The sequence below is a fragment of the Solea solea genome, chromosome 1, assembly GCF_958295425.1.
Source record: "Solea solea chromosome 1, fSolSol10.1, whole genome shotgun sequence".
In the NCBI taxonomy this organism is placed as follows: domain Eukaryota; kingdom Metazoa; phylum Chordata; class Actinopteri; order Pleuronectiformes; family Soleidae; genus Solea; species Solea solea.
In genome coordinates this window covers 32,595,309-32,611,895 of record NC_081134.1, presented here as the reverse complement: position 1 = coordinate 32,611,895, position 16,587 = coordinate 32,595,309, and the positions used below count along the sequence as shown (strand labels likewise).

The 16,587-nt window shown below is 41.9% G+C and overlaps 1 protein-coding gene across 2 annotated transcripts; it reads left to right on the top strand.

Moving 5' to 3' along the window:
- The first annotated feature begins 478 nt into the window (after positions 1-478).
- wasf3b (WASP family member 3b) lies at positions 479-14,601 on the top strand. 2 transcript variants are annotated; one of them, XM_058644298.1, is made up of 9 exons: positions 479-549; positions 5,402-5,560; positions 8,486-8,620; positions 9,494-9,647; positions 10,480-10,597; positions 11,331-11,512; positions 11,603-11,878; positions 12,494-12,798; positions 13,803-14,601. In XM_058644298.1, the coding sequence occupies exons 2-9, from the start codon at positions 5,428-5,430 to the stop codon at positions 13,958-13,960; spliced, it is 1,461 nt and encodes a 486-aa protein (XP_058500281.1). In that variant the 5' UTR covers positions 479-549; positions 5,402-5,427; the 3' UTR covers positions 13,961-14,601. The 2 variants fall into 2 exon arrangements, with proteins under 2 accessions (XP_058500281.1, XP_058500279.1); XM_058644296.1 differs by having other exon boundaries at positions 12,494-12,804.
- The last annotated feature ends 1,986 nt before the right edge of the window (positions 14,602-16,587 follow it).

The window sequence follows — 16,587 nt, the reverse complement described above, 5'->3', positions numbered from 1 at the left end:
ATCCTCTCCCTGAGCCTCTTCCTTCAGGATGCTGGCCCTGCTACTTCACTCTGTTATCCAATACTATCCCAGCATCACTGTCTGACTGAGGCTTGTTATAATAAACCTCTCTCTGTGCCGATCATCTTTATCTAAATCATATGTGTGCATTTAAAAAAAAAAGCTAGACAATTAATATATAACGCTTATAATTTTGACAAGTTGTGGGACTAAATTTAAAAAAAAAAAACCCTGTTAAGCTCTTCAGCAACGCCCAATTGTGGCCCCGCCCATTGCATTTACTACAGCCCTTTGGGTCCTCTGGGGAGTCTCCCTGTCAGTCTTTTGTTTTAAGGAGCCCCATTGGTTGAAACGCACGTACATCAAGTGTTAAATCCCCGCTTCTGGAGCGTGATTGGTGAATGTGGACCGGTGGGCGTGTCCCAGTCCTCAAAGGATTTTTCCCCTGAGTGGCCAGACGGGGCTGGGGGCACACAGGATACGAGTAACTAACGGGACGTGCTGACCGGCGGATTTCTTCTAATATTCCTTCTAATAGTTCAAGTGCTGGTGAGGTTCTCATGACACTTTTTTACAACTAATATGAACATTTTTTTGTCAAATTAGTCAAATATGTGGTTATTTATGTTGGCTTTAGTCTCATTTATCCAAAAAACTAAGAAGTCGGACCGCTGGACATAAGCTAGCTAACCAAGTGGTCACTCGTAGCGGAGCCCACATTAGATGAGGAGGATAATGAGGTGAATCTTTGTATGTGAAACCACTTTAAACCTTCTGTTTTTTTCACCAAAACCACATAATTGACGTTTAAATCAGCTGTTGGACGTGTAGACCGAAAACGGTGCGTTAAATCTGAGAGTGAAACTGGCGGAATCCGATGTAGATGAACAGATGTGGGTCAATCCATCAGTGACGGGAAGCGATGGTGCGGACCAGTGATTGATCCTGTGTGTTTGTCCATGTGTGTGTTTGTCCCAGTGTGTCTTTGTCCAAATGGGTGCTTTTGTGTGTGTGGTTGTCCCAGTGTGTGTGGTTGTCATCTGTGGTTGAGGGAGAAAGTGTGTGTGCTCGTTTTTGTTCCCTCGTGAGGATGCTTTTTTGTTGGTTTCAACACTGACTTTTCAGAACCAGTAGTCCTCATGGGGACCAAAACCTGGTTCTAATGATTCTGAACCTCATGAGACTGAGGCTCTGGTTAAAGACTAAGGTTATCAGGTTATGGTTAGAGTCAAGTACTGGTTAGGATTATGTTTAGGAGGAAAAGGTGTTGGTCAATGCAGTGTCCAAATAAGGATAGACAGATGGATGGATGGATGGATAGATAGATAGATAGATAGATAGATAGATAGATAGATAGATAGATAGATAGATAGATACTCGAGCTCACACCAATATACAGTATAAGTACATAGTATGAGTGTGCAGTTTGTGCAATGTCAAGAGTGTGCAGAGGTTGGGTGGAGGGATTTTTATGTAGTGAAATGATAAAGCGTTCTCTCGCTCGCTCTCTCAGAAAGAGCTGTTGTGTTGTAAAGTCAAATGTTGGATTTGAAAGCATGAAACAGCAAAAATGGTACCCGGTCATCACGTTACATTCTTCAAAGTGGCATTTTTTGTGACAACATTTAATCAGTCACACCTGAAATCTAACTGAAGTTAATATTATGACAGAAAAATTGTGTAATGACAGCTTTCAAAGAAAATATATGTCCACCATCTTGGGCTGTTAGTGGACAATTAGTTAAGTGCTGCAAAGATGGAATCATTGCAACATAAGACACTTAATGGATAGATAGATAGATAGATAGATAGATAGATAGATATACTATATTGACCTTTAAACGGAATCTTGAAAAAGTAATAACATTACCATATCACAATGTGGGACATACATATGCCATCACATAATAATTAAATTAAACCTTCAAAGCAATTTACATGACATTTCAGCAACCAATTTAGTTCATTTTGCGTGGAAATGTTATTTAATTTATACATGATAGATTACTAGAAAAGACAGGTTAATCTTACAACAAAGCTCCCTGGCCTGTTCTGTGCTTTTACCCAAAGTGCATCAAAACCACTTGTACCGTCCATGTTTCACTACAGATGCTCTTGAGTAATACTGGAACAAGGAGAAGCACTGTCACTGCAGAAACATCTTTTCTCAGTCATATTTGGGGCAGTATGACCTGACATAATCCAGGCCGCATTATTCAGAACATCAGAACAAGCTAAACAGCCGACAACACATGGAGCTGTAGTTGGCTCATAAATTGGTAATGGCTCCCCTTTCAGATCTTAATGGAGTTCTCACGTCTGTAGTAAAGGCCTCCTCTTTCCCGGTGGATAGAAGACGTGGGCATTTACAGGAGTCACAGAGGAAGTGAACGCAGCCCCAGACTGTCACCCCACTGAGGATCAGACATGTTTGTTGCTGAATCCGCTATTCAAACGCTGCTAATGGGACACTTGAGAGGCTACCTGGTGTTTTGTACATGTTTGTTTGCTTGATTGCTTGCATGTGCATGTTACATGTGCACGGTGGGCTGTAATAATTCCTCAAAACACATGACAACAGAAGAAGCACGGGAGTGAGAATCTAATGTGTCTCCTCTTTGCTGCTGCAGTTGAAATTGAAGTTTGCTCTTTCTGTCTTAGTCCAGGGTGAGTGCTGGATGAAGGAGTAGTGATTACTTTTTATGCTTTCACTGCGAGAGTAAAGGGGGCCTTAAAGAAGGTAGATGAAGAGGAGGAGGAGGGGGAGGAGGATGCATGGGAGAGCTAGTGCTGTTGCCTTGTGAACGCAGCTCTATTGTCCCAGGAACCTTTCAGTGGCTTCCCCGAGGTCCCTGTTTCTACCCATCCCCCCCAACCTATACACTCTTTTCCCCCCTCACACACATAAACACACACTCATTCATACTTTTGTCCACCTCTCAGTGTTTTCTCTCCCTCACACTGTCTCATTCACTGTCTCTTTTCGGTCACACGCTCTTATCCCACTCGCTGTCTCTCTCCCTCTCTCATTCACTCTCCTTTGCTTCTACTTTCTCCTCATTTCCCACATGCAGGCCCATCCCTCCTCCCACTCCCCCTGTCCCCCCTGTCCCCTCCTCCCCTCAGCACCTCATTATTTCGCCTCATTGATGTGATTGTCATCCCAGCCAGACAGTAAAAGCAAAAACATGCAATCTTCTCATTTGCATCATCCCCTTCCTTTGCAACAAGAAGCACAGTGTTTCCCAAATGTTTATGCAGCGTTTAGACCGCTGAACCTAAGCAGCTCTTCCGCTCCAAACCAGACCTTGGTGATTGTATTCATTGTCCTCGGAGGCGACATAAGATGGTGTAATTTTGCCTTTTTTGTTTTCCCTCATTGGCACGAGGCCGTTGAGGTTGGCAGGGGGTCACTAGCTGAGAAAATAGGGCCAGATGAGGACTCGGCTTGTGGTAATTGGAGAGGTGTCTCTTCTCTGTCATGGACAGCTGTAACGACAAGATCGGTAATTACAGTAGTTTCCTGCTATGACACTGATAACAAACCACCGCTATTTGCTTTGTTGTTTTTTTAACCACACTTAATTGACTTTTTTTTATTAGAAAAAGATTCTCAAACAGGAAATAATGAATATTCAATTTGACTGAAAGACCTATATTTTATTTTTTACGATAGGGTGGGAATAAATTAGATGAATAGTGCTCCCAAAGCCCAGACAATGTGAGTTATATTTCTACTACCTGTCAACTATTATTAGCCGTCTGTCAGTGTGCCAGAACTGTCTCTCCAGGCTGCTTTTCCCTGAAACGATGAGGGGGTTTTGTTGGCATGGCTGCACAGGAAAAGCTCTGGAACTGTAACCAAGCATAAAAATAATGTGAGATGAGATTCAACTTTATTGTAATTAGTATAAATATGAATATAAATATAATTGAGCACTATGAATATAAATATAAATGTGGTTGGCAAGATTGAGAAATGATGTGCATGTGAGTGTTTTATTGGAAGAGGGTGTGCACTAGGTTCCATCTGCCTCTTTTTTCTTTATCGTTTGTCCTCCCCGCTGCTTCTTGAGCCACGGCTGTATTGTTCTGGTCAAGTGTTTGGACAGGATGGAGAGATGAGACACGGGGAGGACCAGGAAACAGGAGCCAGACTGAGACCACAAAAACAGGAAGCAGGAAGAAGAGCCGATAAGATGGCTGCTTCAGTGGACCCCAGTATTTCTCCTGCTATGAGTATTAATCTGTAGTCCTTTCAACTACAAAAGGTTCAGAGCATCCAACAAAGCCAACGAGAGTTTAATTTTGAAGATAGCCGTTCAATTTGTCGTTTGTTTGGCCATCATATAAACTCAGATTATCATCTGGAGGAATTGATAGAGCAGATATGTCTCAGTTGGGATTATTTTATGTTTTTATTCCCATTTAACTTTTGGCCAGTATTAGTCTATGTGGTTGGTGTTGACCATAAACACAAATCTGTGTGTGTGTTTAAAGCTTCCAGCTGGTCCAGTGACAAGATGGCCTGGGATTAGCTGGCATGCTGTATCTTCCAATCCCTAATGCTTTAATCTCTGCTGGTCACCACAAGTCTCCTGGCTTTGGGACACTGTTGGTCCTCACTGTTGCTTCTCTGTCAGGCTCAACTCATACTTTTGTCTTTTTACATACAATAATAACTATAAAGGAGGTGGACAGGATAAAAAGGATTGTAAAAAAAACTGTTACAAGCAGTGCGTTAAAATCACTTTTTGTATAGAGAATTATTATATAGAGAGACAGTATGGTGGTGGATATGGAAGTAATATTTATTAAAGGGTGATATAATCTGCTTATAAATAAACAACATTTTACTAACATTTGAACTCCAACTAATCCTGACAAAATTGTTTTGAATACCTGTTTTGGTTATTAAACTTTATTTTGAGCATGATTATGTGCTTTTAGAGACATTTAGAAACACATTTCATTGATTATTTAAGCAGTTATTCTCGAATATTTGCTTATATAACTGAAAGAAGGTACTTAGAACTGATAGAATAGTATTAATATAACTATTTACAAAGCCCACTTCTGAAACGATGTAACTGTTCGTTGGAAACAATTCATATCTTTGTTTTCATCCTTAATGTATGGAGTAGTATATGATTGTATTGTTTTTGTGTGGCTCCCTCATTTACTTCTATTAATCTATTACATAGTGAATATTAACCTGCAGCATGACAATATCTGTCGGAAAACCCACAATTCGATTTTTCCGCTAATCGCTCAGCCCTAGTATGTTTCCCTAAGGAAATTTCACATGGTCATGGACACTTTAGCAGAGCGGATGATGTCTAACACCTGGTTTCTCTGTTACACACAGCCTTGTGTTTTTCTTCCCCATGTTTCCCTGCAGTGTGAGTGTCGGTGTGAAGCCTCGCCATGCCGCTGGTTAAGAGGAACATCGAGCCCCGTCACCTCTGCAGAGGGGAGCTCCCCAACGGCATCGGCAGTGAGCTGGAGTGTGTGATGAACAACACGCTCTCTGCCATCATCCGCCAGCTCAGCAGCCTGAGTAAGACACACACGAAGAAGTAGAAGGAAGTTTTTGTGTCACGCTTTAAACTGAAATGTTCAACCTCCTCGGGGCTCTAACTTCAACAACATCCGTGTGACGACAGTCCACACTCTGTGCGTCGCCTCTTTGTGGCCAGACAAGATCACATGTTTTCACCATTAATCCTAAAGCAGAGATTGATTTGGACGTTGTCACGGTTACAGGGCCTGGGGGGGTCAGTGGGCTAGCAGCGTGCTTCCAGCAGCCTCACACTGAAACATGTAATCCTTTTAGATGGCTCTGCGCAAATGAAATTAACTGGACAGCTGTTTTGCATGTGACAGTGAAAACATGCTCCGTGTGTGTGACTGTGTTTTGGTCTGTGCAGCACATAGTACCTACATGTGTGGAGAACTGTTTGACACTGAGTGTTATGTTCCCTGCTGATGTATTCGACTGAGTTATTGCTCCACCGAGGGCATCAATGCTCACATGAATCTTCCGCGGCCATGTCCTTGTTTCATAACCCATCACCACTGAGCTGCGTGTTGTCATGGGACAGTTGCCCTTCGCCCATTTATCCTCAGCCGCACTCATTTTTTGCCCTCACTTCTCACACTGTTGAGAGTTCATTCTGTGTCACACCAGCACAAATTCAAACCAGTTCTGTTAACCCTACACTTTGCTGTGTGTGTTTCATATTGTGTCAAGTTCCTGTGTTGGGAGTGGGCCTTTCAACAACAGCTGTGTGGGTTAAATATAAACGATCACATGGGCCTGGCGGGGCCCATTGACAGAAAACACACACTGAGCATGTCTGTGTGTGTGTGTGTGTGTACATGTCTGTGTTAGAAAACCATAAGAACCCTCAAGAGAGGTCAGAGTTGATGGAGCACAGCATGCCGGATCTGTGATTCTTCCTTCCTCTAAATATTTTTCCTGCTGGCCATCCTGTCAGCGAGGAGGACAAAAATATCCCAGAACATGTGTTAGTGTGTTTGTACACCATATGACCATATATATATACTGTATATGATTCTCTTTACCCGGATCTTGAAAAAAAGTAAACATTTTTTAGTGTTGTCTGACTTTCCTGGAGCTTACAGCTCACAAATACACGTACACGTGTATATGTACAAGTACACATACATGACAGCTGTTTTTAAACCCATAGCAGGGTTTCCTGTGATGGTTCTCAGTCATTTTCAGGAGTTAACGTTATGCAAATGAACTTATAGACTCGACTCTAGCAACTCCAGTTGCTTACAGTTGACTCCTAAAGACCATAGCAGGATTCATTTTTAGAGTTAGGAGCCAGGCCTGTATGTGGCGCTGAATCTACACCAAAACTGGAGAATACGTTGAGCATATACTTTTGAATAAGTATACCTTACAATGTATACAATCACAGAAACCGAGACAGAATGAAGAAAGCCAGGGCGGCTAAGGAAAGAAAATAAAAATTATCATGGAAAGAACAGACCAAAACAACTCCAAACACAAGAAGAGGAAGACTACTTCTTCTTCTCTTACTACTACACAGTAGTAGCGTGTTGGTTGTCGCGATGAAAATGCAAGAGTGGTGATTTGAGATTTACCTTACTCAGGGACCTGTTTCAAAACTCACATAAAATGCCGATACGATAAAGATTTAAGCGGATTCTCTGAGACCCGTTTTCATGCGGACAGCTCCTTAGTTACTTCTAATGGCGAGACTGCGGTTCGTAACCAATGGACGCCTCCTCCACTCACCACTCCCTTTCCCAAGTGCATCAGGAAGCTATGGTGGCCTTCAGAGACGGCAAAGGATGTTGTTCATCTTTGTTCATGTCATGCATAATGCATGTTCTGACAGGGTTAGTCTTTGGGGATGCTGTAAAAACACAACCGTGTAAGATGGAAGCCTCAGTAAAGCAAGGCCCTTGGCGAAAGTATTTTAAAAATACTTATTCTAAAGCTACACACACTTCATTTTTTTTATTTTAAACATAGTTGTGGGACATTTTTGCCAGTAAATCCTCCTAAATAACACACACTGGAACTTTATGCACAGGAATCAACCCAAAACAGTGGTCACCAACGTGGTGCCCGCGGGCACCTGGTAGCCCGCGAGCAGCCAATGAGGTGCCCGTGGGCTCATTTCACTTCACCTCACTTGTATGTATCCATATGATCACTGAGTAAAATGTCCTTGATATTGTTTATAAAAACTGTGATAATCATTAGGAGTAAGCACTGGAATTAATGTGTATGCAATTGAATGCATAATATTTATCATTTAAATGGTAAACTGCATAAAATGTTAATATGGTAGCCCTCCATATTATTCTCTAACCTTCAGGTAGCTCTCGGTCTCAAAAAGGTTGGTGACCCCTTACCCAAAACATAAACTTAGCAAAATTGACAGGACAGGATGTTGCTGGTAAACCATTGAGTCTTTTCCAGCAGCGATAGCAAGTGTATTAAGGTTTAGTTCATGGTTACTGACACCTCTCAAGCCTTTGAGTTCATGAGTGTAAACAGAGAAAAGCCTTACAGATTCTGGAAACCAGGGTCACCTTTGAATTGCTAAACAGTTCCACAGAAATGATGAAATAGTAAATCTTTTTCATTGGAAGCTGTTTATTATTCTACCTTTTACAGATGCAATAAGATAAGAGCTGCATACAATCATACACCTGTTAGATTTTGTATAAACTGTATTGAGCTCATATTCATGATGGTGATGATAATAAATTATTCATCAGGAAAGCATCTTCTGAGTGTCTGAGCAGCCATTTCCTGCACAGACTCCCAGACTTGTGTTTCACATTGTGTCACATTACCGGTGTATTGACTCTCTCTCTTCACTCTCTGTGGGTTTTTCTTGGCCCCAGATCACCCTTGCAAATCCTCCTGCTTTTCTCCTCATCATATCCCGTCTCCTTCTCCCCGTCTCCCCAGGTAAACATGCAGAGGACATATTTGGCGAGCTGTTTAACGAGGCCAACACCTTCTACCTTCGCGCCAACTCTCTCCAGGACCGCATCGACCGGCTGGCCGTCAAGGTCACGCAGCTGGACTCCACGGTGGAGGAAGGTGGGTCAGAGGGTAGAGGTCTGAGGGCAGAGGTGCAGGGGCTCATTACAATCATTTAATGTCAGCCTCATGCTCTATGACCTCAACTAAGATTCACAAATTCCAGTTTAGAGAAAGTACATAAAGGGAGCAAGATTACTAACTTCATAGTGGATTTCTACCGTAATCCACCCTTGTCCCACACATAAAAAAAAAGAAGCGAGCACCAGACGACAAATGTTTTCGGAGGCAGTTTATGTTTAATTTCTCACAGAATGTGGAAACAAACAAAGACAGAACTTACAGTTGGACATGCATAGAAATAAACAAAATAATATAGATAAGTTTAGATTGTGAGGAGGGTACAGCAAACAACACATTTGCTTACATTTTCTTTGGAATGTCGCAGCAGAAAGGAGGAACAACAACGGAAACAAAAGTCCTACAGTTGAAACAATGGCCAATTAAACACATTTTGTGGAATTATACATTAAAAATTGTTTAAATAAATTAAACATATGATAATAATTGCTACACATACCACTGAAAGAAACAGTCACAGGTAAGAAAAAAAGGGGGAAAAAAACTACAAATATTTATGTGGCAGGAACAGGTTTTTTACTCAAAAGGCAATCTTTGCATTGGTTTAAAATGATTTATGAATGGTTGCTGCCACATTTAAAAAACAACAAACATATATTAATCACTCAAGATTGAGAAAAAAACAACACATCTGTGAGCCAGTGGGATGAGGAAGAAGTCCTGGTAGAGGTTTAGTGAAACTATACGATATATCTGGCTATAAGGGATTTCCCATTCTTTATTTCAATTGTCACATTTTCCCCCCGACCCTCTCACAGTCATCCGCTTCTCTTCCTCTTTTTGTGCCGTCAGTTTCCCTTCAAGATATCAACATGAGAAAGGCCTTTAAGAGCTCCACCATTCAGGACCAGCAGGTGGTGTCCAAGAGCAGCGTGCCCATCCCTGTCATAGAGATGTACAACCTGAGCGACAAGCCTCCGCCGCTCAACATCCTCTCATCGTACAGGTCAGCGTTTGTCTCTGGAACCACAGTCACACAAGCAGCCACATGTTTCTATCACCAGAGACACTTTTCATCCCCTGAAAAGATCATGTTTAGCATTTAAATCTTGTAATGTGAGTTTTCTCAATTCCTCTTGATGATGTGGAAAGCCCAAACACACCGTTTAAATTAAATATTTAACTGTTAAACACTAAAATTGCAAATTAAAAACCTTATGCCAATAACTTTTGGTACAATATTGTGAAACCACGAAAGCTTTTTATATGCAGGTCTTGACAAAATCTCCTGTATAAATGCACATTTTAATTCATTAAGATTTTCTTTTGTCTGTCCTGACATTTCTTGCTTCATCCATTTTCTTACTTTAATACTTTGGCTCATGTGAGCGTGAACAGTTAACGAGCTACAGTCTGTGTGACATTAATTAGGTCTTCTTAAATTTGACTTCACTGGCCCCGTTTAAAAGTCTGACCTACATTCACAGTGAAGCTGCAGATTTCCCTACCGCTGCTTTCATAGCCGTGTGTTTTCCACGACCACTACTTCAGGTGCATTACATATTTAGCACGGCTCTGCTCCCGTGAGAGTTCATCTCCGATCCCTGACTTAGCACACGTTCCACTCTCCCTGGTCTTATCTCTCCTTGTCATGTCCGGTAAAAAAACTCCGGATCACCACCTTTATGTTTTATTCCCAACTGGATGATGAATGAACACAAAACCTACAATTGTGTTTGAAGCAGGGGACGGTGCATTGACTCCATTTCATGCGGGTTTCTCCACAAAGACATAATGTAAAACACGTCAAACTTTCTTTTTATTGTCCATTTCCGCAGAGACGACCAGAAGGAAGCGCTTAAATTCTACACCGACCCCTCGTACTTCTTTGAACTGTGGAAGGAAAAGATGCTGCAGGACACGGAGGACAAGAGGAAGGAGAAAAGGAAGCAGAAGGTATCATTCTGTCACAAAGATCTCCCATGTGACTCATTTACAACCATATCTATAACACATGGCAGTGTCGGTGTCATTTTGAATTTGTAATTTTGTTATTTCAAAGAGATTTTTGGTAAATTAGTCAAAACGTAATTTTGTTTTTGTATCTCGACCCAAGGCTGAAGTTTGTCATGGTTGAATTTTAAGATTGTACTTGCTTACTGATAGCAGCTTCAGCTGCTCCTAATTTTAGAGTTTGAATTACTGACCAATAGCAGAGGTGGAAAGAGTACTGAAATGTTCTACTCAAGCAAATTAAGTCATCGAGCAATTAAAAGTACTCGTCTAAAAATGTACTCAAGTTAAAGAAAAAAGTAGTTTATTTAAAATGTAGTCGGAGTAAAAGTGACTTGGTTACTTTTTTAACAAGGTTGGGGCTCTTTCTTGTGTCGTGCAAAAAGGACACGGGGGCACAAATCTCACATGCATTGTGCTTTATTAAAGGCAAACTTTTACAAATTAAAGTGCTGACAAAATAAAATATGTAAACACATAATGTATCTGCCAAAGTTTTAAAGTAATTTTTAAAATTACTTAAAAAATGACAAGAAAACCAGTTATGCGAGTACATGTAATTCATTACTTTCCACCTCTGCAAATACACACATTTCTTATATGATCTTTAAAAGATTAAGACTGTACAACTTCTAGTAGTAGTTCTAAAAACGTTGCTCCTTTGTGTTTGTTACAGGAGCAGCGGCAATGTGTGGACGGGACATTGCAGAGGGAGGTGAAGAAGGTTCGCAAGGCCAGGAACCGCCGGCAGGAGTGGAACATGATGGCTCTGGATAAGGAGCTGAGGCCGGACCATCGACACACCATACACCGCGACCGAGGAGCTTCATCTGAAGGCTCCATGTCACCAGAGAACAGGTTTGACTAAATTAAAACAGATATATACTGTATGTGTTCTAGTCTGGAGGAGGTGAAGCTCTCAAGTTGTCTTCTGTCATCTCTTATCAGGGGTCTCGGTCCCGAGCTTCACCACTACCCCAACGCCATGAACCACGCGGGACACGCCCACACTTACTCTGGCCCCCCGCCCAGTGTCCTGGCTGCCCAGATGGCCGCGGGACACGTCCCGCGCGGAGGCGGTGAACATGATAACAGGGGCAGGACCATGATGGCCTATCAGGGCGGGACACTGGGACGTTCTCACCACCATCAGGTCCCACTGCCTCCCCCACCCTCTGAGGCTATGAACGGTGCCTCTATGTCCCTCCCACCTGCCGACTACAGGTAAACGCACAACCCAAACTCAAACCTATTGCTGCTCATCATGTTCAAATTGTGGTGTTTTATAAATAATAAGGATAGTTTTCTGCCCTCAACAAGGATATTCTTTGTTTGTTTCTGCAATTTTCCATTCTATATGATCCAGAATATTTTTTGTTGCAAGATAAAAGCTGCTCCATCTTTAGTTTTTAAACTACTAAGTTCATTGTGTTCCCTTTGGCCAGTAATTCGTACTGTAATCGTACTTCTCTCCACTTCATTTAGACTTATTCTACTAGACTAGACTTATAAGTTTTAAGTTTTGTTTTTGTTGTTATTGTTATCCACAGCAACAGTCAGTGCTGGGGTAAACAAACCCTGAGCACATTGTTTTCTTCAAAAGAAAAGATATGATTAAAAAAGCCACTAAGTCAACAGCAGACAGGAAATGACACACATACAATTAATCTCACTGTTAATATAAAGATATTTCATGCTATTATTAAATTTGATAGAATGCTGCCACCTAGTGGGTTATTAACTCACTGCCTCCTCGTGTAACATCAACCACAGACATTATTTTTTGTTTCCTCTCTTCCAATTCTCTGTCCTTATTGTTTTATTTATATTTATTTTCAGTATGGACGGCTACGGCAACACCGGGCCTCCGCCACCTCCACCCGCACCGCTCATCCCCTCTGCCCAGACTGCCTTCGCTTTACCACCGGGGGGTCTGATGTCTCCCGGACCAATGGCTGGCGCCGGCGGCTACGCTCCGCCCACACCACCTGTGTCTGGAATGCAGACAGCTCCGCCTCCTCCCGGTCCTCCACCCCTTCCACTTCCAGCTGGTACCTCCTTCTCCACAGCCCACATGATGTCCTCTGTGCCCGCTGAGCCCTCAGTGGTCAACGACGCCCGCAGCGATCTGCTCGCCGCCATACGTATGGGTGAGAGTCACTGTGTGACTATAATTATGTAATGTGTCTTTTTAGGTTTTCTTTGTTTGAATAAGGTATTAAGTTTTATAAAAAAATATGCAACAGTACCAGTTTAACAACAGCATGAAATCGGAGGATTGAATGTAGTTTAATTAACGCGGATTAAGAGAAAAGATTAGTAGTAAAGCATTTACTAAAAATGCAGCTTTAGTAAAGTAGTAAAGCTGCATTTTTATTGCTTTGTAAGTACATGGTAGATAACATAATTCACAAATAGCTAAAATTATGTGTTATTGCCTTTAAGGGTTGCAAAGAGGGTTCTTTTAAAGATTAAGATTACATGTGGGAGAAAAAATGTGTTATAAATATTTTGACACTCCCTAATCTCTGACACTTGAATGGATCAGACAGATTGAAACTAATCCAGTTCAAACATATTATTTAAGCATCTTAGTAAAAAACTAAAAATAAACAAGAACGAAGTAAAAACTGAAAAGCGAATTCATAATTGTTTTCCAAACTTCTGTACGTTAAAGATGAGGAATGCCTGTTTATCAAACATGAGATTTATATTTGTTTAATTAGAGTGACAAAATAATAACTTTCTTCACTTGTAACTATTACTTTACTCTTTTTTTTTTTACTTTCATGGCATTAATAATTTAAATTAAACTACTTTGTTACTAAGTCAAAATAACTTGATCGGATAGCAGACAGATATTGGCGTGCTTCACTAAGAATGGGCTGTAAAAACGTCAAGAAAAATCAGCAAAACCGTTTTAGCTGAGTCATGTTTGGGAGAACAATATTTTTTAACACAGTTGGAGAATTATGTCTTTGAAATGAGTTGTTCACAGCTCCATATGTCCATAAATGGTCTAAAATGACACAAAAAAAGTGGTATCGGGACATCCCTACATTTTACTTCTTGCTTTAATTACCATCATGTTTTACACTTCATGACTTGAATGGGAGTTAAATGTTTGAATGTGCACTCGTTGTCACAGGCATCCAGCTGAAGAAGGTGCAGGAGCAGCAGGAGCAGCAGGCAAAGAGGGAGCCCGTCGGAAACGACGTGGCCACCATCCTGTCGCGGCGCATTGCCGTGGAGTATTCCGACTCCGAGGACGATTCTGAGCTGGAGGAGAACGACTGGTCTGATTAACACACACGGGGAAAAACCAGGAGAACCACTGAAAACACACACACACACACATACAATCAGTCCATGTCACACTCACATACACACACACTGCTACACCTACACACACGGTAGGTTGATATAAGCTGAATGGTCCAAAACTGGAAATCTGGGGGTGTGTTCAACATGCATAAACACTGTAAAGAGACTAGTCATAGACCTAAACGCTGACCACTCTGTGGCCCATTAACAAAACACTGTGAATGCACCCCCGTCCCCTCGTAACACTTTAGACACCGTGTGAAGGTGATAGTCAAAGCTTGAGAGATTTATAGACGAATTAGTAACTTTTCCTCTTGAGCTAACCAATGTACTTGTCTTTCTTTTTTTTTTTGGAAAATGTTTTTACTCAAAAACACAAGTTTATAACACGTAGACGACAATAACGGGAAGTGAAGAAGTGATGGGAGAACGAAGATGAGAGGGTGAAGTGTTAAAAAAATAAAAGTCTTATTGATCCATAAATATGAAAACTGATCGAGGCGTCACCGCTCTGTGGGAGGGGCCAGGTGGGGACGGGGCCAATGTTTATGCTAGTGTGAGCTGTGTAACCTTTAACCCAGAGGAAAACAAATAAAAATGAATAAAATGATGAATGAAGGATATCATGACACGTCGCATTACTGATCCACTGTCTGTGTATGGACACACAGTTTCCATGGTGACGGTACAACTAAGAAGGGAGTTGCCAGGGAAACAGAAGAAGAGTGTGAAAAAAAAGGGGGGGGGGGTGAAAAAAATCAGTCAAGGCAAGAGTTTTTTATGCACAGCACATTTTTATTTTAATACAAAATTAACAAGATTTCTCAAGTGAGTGAGCTAACCAAAGCAATTAAAAAGTACGACTAACACCTTGGAAAAATACCACGTTCACACGGAATAAGTTTTTTTTTGTAGTTGTTTTTTTTTTTACAATATCTCAGTTAAGTTAGTGCATGTTGATTATCATTAATACGTTTCGTTTTGCAGATACTTTTAATTTGTTGTGCCATCATTTTCATCCCCCAAAAAATAAAGTGCATTTCACATTGAGAAACTACGCATACGTCTACACAAGATGCTGTTACTGTGGTGCCCCCTCCCCCCCCCTCCCCCGATATTTCAAAAACACACACACACACACACACTCACACTCACACATTCACAGGCCCTTGAGTGTTTTGATATTTAGCTCTAAATTAGCAACCGTCACAGAGAGACCCACCGCCTCCCATGAACAGACTACACATTTTCTACAAAACCTGTTGCTTTACACACGTGCGTGAAACCGTTCGGGTAAAGAGAAAGCAGGTGTGTGTGTGTGTGTGTATATACAGAGAAGTATTACAATCCAGCATCACACTCGTCACTATTCTTGGATACAAAGCCCTTGTTCACACCTTGTTCATCCACGGGAAAATCTCGACGACACCGATAACATTCGCCGACATCTGTGAAGACAGCTCCACTCACAGTTGTACATTAACCAGTGCATACTGAAGCAAGGAGAGTAAAAACCCCTAACAGGACAAATTATACATTAACAGCTGATGTGGAGAAATGTCACGCCCCCCATGTGCACCCCAGTTTGACTGGCTTTGGTAGCACCATGCACGGTGGTATAAAGTCTCCCAACTCCCCCTCTTCTGCATGCCTTATTTACAGAAACAAACGAGTCAGGAGGAGGAGGAGGAGGAGGAAGAGGGGTGGGGGTGGTATCAGTTATCAGTTAAACAATTTCTAACTACATTCAAAAAAAGGCTTTACAGCGCCATTGTTATCGTACAGCATCAAAGTCCCAAAACGATACAGACACACGCCAGACGGAAAGTGGAAAAAAATAGAAATTCTCAATGAAATATAACAAAATAGACTTTTCTTCAAAGGTAAAGGAATAAGAGTTTGTGACGTGCCAGCCTGACCCTGTCGCTGCCCGTCGGAATCACCACAGGGTTCAGTCCGACACGGTGCACAAGTTCACAAACACAGGCTACGTTCCAATGTTCAGAAGAGCTCTTCTTCAGCTTTCCTTCCTCCTCCTCCTCCTCACCTGTCCCCCCCACACACACACACACATTGCACCTGATCTGAGGCCAAACAGGATGAAGAGTGGGAGCTCCTCCAACGACGAGAGGAGGCAGCGAGGAAGGAAAGAAGAGGCATCATCTTTATATTTGGAAGTGGCCATTTTTAGCTCATTGAATCATTCAGAGGTCACTTAACGGACACCCGCCCTCGATCGGACTAGATTGATTTAAAGTAGAGTCGAACGCTAGTGATACAGAGAGGAGACGCGAATCCACCAGCAGGACTCGGAGACAGAGTCCCTTTCACTTTGGCTTGAAGTGCTGGAGCGTCCACGTCCAAGTCCTGTCTCCCGTTTTAAAAAAAGCTTTAACAAATACGCACACACGAGGCCACTTCTCTCAAAAATTGACAGGAAGACTGGCAGCATTTTCCCTCCAAGGTCAGGGAGGGTTCAACAGGAATTTATATTCCCCAGACCTGTTTTACTCTCCCCCACCTCTGCGGGGGAGACAGATTATGGTCTGCTGAGCTGCTGGATCACAAACACACACACACACACACATACACACCCAGAGGCCATGCAA